The 6,000-nt window shown below is 38.9% G+C and overlaps 1 protein-coding gene across 1 annotated transcript; it reads right to left on the bottom strand.

Moving 5' to 3' along the window:
- Positions 1–1,388: 1,388 nt before the first annotated feature.
- Positions 1,389–3,956, bottom strand: LOC120692093 (probable prefoldin subunit 4). Its single transcript, XM_039975307.1, has 3 exons — positions 3,790–3,956; positions 3,539–3,649; positions 1,389–1,845 (listed from the first exon to the last, which is right to left on the bottom strand). The coding sequence occupies exons 1-3, from the start codon at positions 3,796–3,798 to the stop codon at positions 1,585–1,587; spliced, it is 381 nt and encodes a 126-aa protein (XP_039831241.1). The 5' UTR covers positions 3,799–3,956; the 3' UTR covers positions 1,389–1,584.
- Positions 3,957–6,000: the final 2,044 nt, after the last annotated feature.

Genomic DNA, 6,000 nt, shown 5'->3' with positions numbered 1-6,000 from the left:
TGGGGTGTGGGGCTCCATTGTATAGAATTATCGTGATAATAGAATTATATGTGTCAATGGTTATACTATAACATGCTCTCTCAGTTATTTTGGCTTTTTTAGATTTATAGTATGTATTATGCATTTAAATATAGATAGGAGAAACTATGTATCTAGAAAAAAATAAAATGATCTATAATTTGGAACGAGATGAGTATAAGATTTGTTCCACATTTTTTTCTATGCAAATGAAATGCTTTTTAGTGAACTTGCGTAAAAGTCAGAAGTCTCAAATACGAAATTTTTTCTTGATAATATACTACATTTGTTCATGGTGGTTCGACATTCTAAGTTTTTTGTTCCAAGAATGTTCGAGATTCTAAGTTTTGATCTAAAAAATTATTTCTAGGACAAAACAAACAGAGTACTGCATTTATCTCCATTTTTTTTGCAAATGAAATGCCTTTTATGTGAACTTGTGTAAAATACAGAAGTCTCAAACTTTATAGTAATGCCCAGACGCCATTTTGTTTATTGATAACTACTACATTTTGCTTGTGGTGGTTTCGCATTCTTTGATTTTTCTTCCCAAGAATGTTCGACATTCTAAGTTGGATCTAAAAATTATTTCTAGGACAAAACAAACAGAGTACTACTTGATGGATGCTCTATTATGATTGGGATATAAAATCCTTAGTATGACAATTAAGACTGGAATGCTTGTCGGGAGGAAATCCCCAAACAGCCTGTGGCGTGCGGGGCTCCGCTGATACGCTGTAAAGCATGGCCGCGGCAATAATACGACTCTATATATACATATATCTATATCCATATGATTGGTAAAGATGCGTTATTCGCTGCGTTCGGCTGGTATAGAGGCTTCCAGCGCTACAGTGATTTCCTCTCATACCACTCCAGTCACCAGCTCCAGCCAGCCCAACAGTATTTTTCTCTCACACCATTCCAGCTCCAGCCTGCATGTAAACGAGTACGTGTCCGTAGGCCCCGTGGATCCTGTAGCTTGCAACTTGCAGGCGTGAAGCATCCACCACGTACGGGAGCTGCTGAAAGGTCAAAGGAAAAGGACAGGGACCTGCACCTGGGCTGGAATCTCACACGCATTTTCCCTCCGGCCTTGGCAACCGGTGAAATTTCACCGGAAGGTTTTCTTTTTCCTTTGTTTCTGTTTTCATTCATTGTAGCGACGCCGGCGTGCGCCGACGCGACCTTCTCCCGTTCAAATCGCTTTTAGGATACTCGTGAAAAATGCTTGTAAATACAATGTACGCGTGTGTTACCTTGCTTACTTGTCATGCTTCAGTGTTTTCTCGCACTCGGTCACGGATCACAGGTACCACTCATTCTGATCAACATTTCTGCTCGGAAAAAAGGTTGGTGATCTTCACGAGTGAAATAAAACTGACAGAAAGATCATTGCTTCCGCGTATGTCCCAGGCTCACGGCCACTTGGCTTCAATTCATACACACGCTCCGAATCAAATCATTCACTTCACCAAAGTTCATGCATCATGGGTAAAAAAAGCTTCCGAAGCTAAACTGTCTTCTGTTACACAAGCTACGGGCCAACAGCTCAAGTACTCGCTGCTAATCCTCCTCCAGGTTGATGGCATCCTTGAACTTGCCATACAGTATCTTCTTCAGCTCGGCCATCTGGGCGAGGATGGATTCCTTCTCCTCCTCCAGCCTCTCCAGCTTCTTCGCCGCGTCCTCTTTCATCTGCTCCAGCCTAGTCTCAACATCGTCCCTTGGCATGTGGGCAAACACTTCCCCAATCTGGAAGCGTACCACATCTTCATCTGACAAGATGAGCTCGTTCCCAGCATCATCAAGGTTTTCATTTGCTTCCTGCAACGCAGGGTAAACAAGAAAATGGCATTTATGGTTCAGGTGTTCTAGGACTGTTTTGGGACTTGCTTCAAACAAAGGAATTCTCATAGGAAATACCGCGAAAATCTTGGAAGTTTTTGCATTATAAAACTTTCGGCAGGAGCTGACATAACAAATTAGCTGTACAGATAAAAATAGAAGCACTAGTCCACCATGTTCTGAAGTGATGTGAAATAAGGTTCTAATTTCTCTGCTACCACTTACCGATAGTTACTTCTTGTGAAACGAAGTAAAAAGAAAATATGAAACATTGTGATATTTGTGACCAGTACCGACTTTTACTACCAAAAAACAAAAACATTCTACTTATCATGGATTTAGATCTCATCTGTGAAATCTATAGAAAGGAAATACTTCAAGTAAACTGGAGAATATAGCCAAACACCTAATCTGTATACATTTACCAACATGTAACAATGACCTATCCACAGGACGACGCAAACTAATCACCATGACAGCCCATTCACAGCAATTTCTTAGCATAATATCTCTCGCGATAACCAGTTCAGAAGACAACAGGCATGGTTACACATGCTACCTCAATTGCTGAAAACTCTCCTCTGCTTGGGATACTAAATCACCAACCTTTAATGCAACCATTACGACATGGAGCAACCAAAATCAAATCAACTGATTTTAAGAAACTTGATATGCAGTCATCAACTATAGAAATTCTTCAGCAACCAAAATCAAATCAACTGATTTTAAGAAACTTGATATGCAGTCATCAACTATAGAAATTCTTCAGCCATCCGCAAGTCAACATGGAATCTTTATTGCAATTGTCAAGAATGTGCAAAATAAAGATCTATACCCACCCCAAAAAAAAATCTCATTTGAAAGTTCTCTGGCACTAGGCAGAATGTATTTGCAAAGGAACTTTGCAAAGGAACTTCTGTTGCTGAATAGGCAAGATATGTGCAAGAGCATGAGTTGAAGAAAGTAGTATTCATCATTATGTACTATGTAGTAACTACAATTAGCAACAACTGTTTCTATGAGGTGGAAGCGCTAAAGCACACCAATTAGAATCTAAAGCCACAGTGGGGTTGGCAAAGGTGATTGAAATGTCAAAAGAAAAGATATAAGCAGTCCCTCCAGAATCAGGATCACCCAAAAAATTACCTAGAATTTAAATTCAGCATTTTCCCCTAACTTCCTGGGCAATACCTCAAAACTACCCAAGGTTTTTCTATTTATGTGACTGAGAAGAGTGCCATGGAAAAGCTAAACTCTTTCTGTAACAAAATCCATCACGCAAGTAAAATTATAGCCAAGTACGCCCATCAAACAACCATAGATAACATAATGACATTGCTATTTGGTAATGACATAAATATTCATGGAATTCAGATGCATAGATGAGTGAATCACAAAACAAGTTCAATTCTCAGAAAATGACTGTCCAATGCGAATGAGACTCCTCCGACATTTTCTTTTCAAGAAAAGTGAATTGTACATCACAAACAGACCAACATAAACCCAAGAACCTAGAAACCCATTGCATTGGTACCTCACTACTTGTTAAAAGAGTAAATCTGCTCAGAGGCTACAGTTGGCCCTCCCATTTCAGCCTCACTTTAGACAGGCCAGTTAATGCAAATAGCAAGAGATGATGCATGAAGAAGAAGAAAAATGGCACGAGATCTACCTTGGCGAGCTTGATCTCGTCCTGGAGCTCGTGGAGGCGGTTGTTGAGGCGGCCGAAGCGGTTGATGTTCTGTTGGTCCTCCCACGTCACCTGCGCCTCCGTGCCGTCCCCCTGCGGAACCAATCCCCCAGCGCAACGACGAATCAGGCGGGCGTGGATACGAAGGAGAACAGAGCAAATTGCAGGCAGGATTAGGCCTAGGGAGGGGATGCAGGGTTGGGGGCCTAGGGTTTGGCCCCCCGTCACTCTACCTGCTGCATCTTCGAGTCGCCTGGGGTCGCACCGGCCGGAGATCAGACCTTCAGAAGCGAGGTCGTGGTCTTCCGCCGGGGTTCGGAGTAGCAGTCGGCAGTCGCCGCGAGATTTGGTCGGGGCTCCAGGCCTCCAGCACTTAGCCGAATGGGGGAGAAGGGTTTTGAGCATGGTTTTAAATAGCGGTTTATGATAAATAGCGGTATATATTTTTTTTAGGCTAAGAGGATATAGCGGAGGCTATAACAAACTAGAGTAAAGTACATCAGCGGTCATCAAACTTAGAAGGGTGTGTCATATACGTCCATCAACTCCGAAAGTGCATTTCTGGGTCCCTAAACTTTTTAAGTCGTTCAGCGAGCTATGACAAATAACGGTTTATTATTAAATCATGAAAAATACAAATAATAGATGCACAAAAATACAGTAATTAGCGAATTTCATAAACATAAATATGTTTCTAGAGCTATGGCAACATTATTTAAGTTGATAATGCAATAAAAATCATACAATCAAATATTTATTTGTTGAAAAGACCAAAACAATAGCACTAAGCTAAGAATAAAGACTATAACGGAGCTAAAGTTATGCTATTTAGCGCAGCTATAGTCCAATTTATCGCTTATAGCCGCCATAGCGGCACTAGTGCAAAATAGTGTAGTGGGAACTCTCTAAAAAGCTATAGCGGGGCAATAGCGAGGCTATAGCCCGCTATTTAAAACCATAGTTTTGAGGGGGGCGAAAATGACAAAGAAAGATAAATTAATAGGACAAGAAATTTAAATTTACCTTTAGATTCCACTTATAAGTATTTTTCGGTTCAACTCAAAATTTAATTTTAGATTAGTGAGTTAAAAATTATCGATGCTTGCAAAATATTCCATACTAGATATATATAAATTGATTGAAAAAGAAATAGCACGCGATCATAATAAAAGATATCATAAAACACTTTGGCTAACTTGCCGTTAGCAAAAAGCTAATTAACCAATACAAAATTAAATTACATGTATGTTAAACAATTAAAAAGGCGTGTTTGGAACGGAGATACACCGATTGTTGAAAGCTTTGGACAAAATGGGCTAGATTTTTTGCAACAATAGTAGATTCACCGTGATCCATGTTCTTACAAATGTCAAACCATTTGACGAATTTAATCTCCTAAGACTAGCATTTTCTAGTCTATTGAAACAAAAATTAAATCTTGCAAGTGGCGGATTACATCCAACATTTTCTTTCCTATTCATCTCATATGGCGGATTAAATCTTTTGGAAAACTTTCGAGTTTCAAACATTTTAAGAATAATTAAAATACTTTGGATGGATTTTTTGAAACTATTTTCAAGTATCCCTAGGAAATAGGATATTTAACTATAATACAAGGATTCTAGTGGATTTGGAAGAAACAATGTTGGTGTTAATTTTATTCTAAAAAGTTGGTAGCCGAATTTCTACGGGAGAGTAGAAAAATTATACTACCATCTGCCTACATATGTAACTCCTTCTGATTCAAGATTTTCTGTTTCTGAACACTAGGAGAAAAAGGAGGATTTTGGGTTTCTGGTCCTAGGATGAAAAGGAAGAAAACAGATACCCAATATGATTTTAGGAGGAATGTTTGGTAATAGTCTTGGTCCTCTATGCTCTTTTTTGGTGTTCTTAGTTCAATTCATCTTCTTTTATTCTTTTAAACAAGAATTTAATAAGAATTGCTGTGAGGGTACGATGAAGGCGTTGTCCAAATGAGGCCTTGTTTAGATTCAAAATTAAAACTTCCAAAAGTGTCAAATCGAATATTATGGTTTTTGCATGGAGAACTAAATACAGACAAAATAAAAAAACTAATTGCACAGTTTGCTTGTAAATTTGGAGATGATTGTAATGAGCCTAATTAGGCCGTAATTAGACACTAAACTGCTACAATAACACATACTCTAATGATGAATTAATTAGACTTAATAAATTTATCTCGTAGTTTACAGACGGATTATGTAATTTATTTTGTAATTAGTCCATGTTTAATACTTTAAATGTGTCGAAATATCCGATTTGACATTTTACTTTACTACATCTAAACAAGGCCTAAATTTGTAAGACAAGAACCAAGAAGAGAGGTGATGGCTTTGCCGTGGTATTGCATTAGAGAGTTGACGACAAGCAAGGTGGGAACACATAGTTGCAAGCAACAAACATGAAGGGGGAAAAAGGGG

This window comes from Panicum virgatum, chromosome 9N (assembly GCF_016808335.1).
Source record: "Panicum virgatum strain AP13 chromosome 9N, P.virgatum_v5, whole genome shotgun sequence".
NCBI classification, from domain to species: domain Eukaryota; kingdom Viridiplantae; phylum Streptophyta; class Magnoliopsida; order Poales; family Poaceae; genus Panicum; species Panicum virgatum.
Note: the sequence above shows the minus strand (reverse complement) of the source record. Positions and strands in the feature narration are given on the sequence as shown.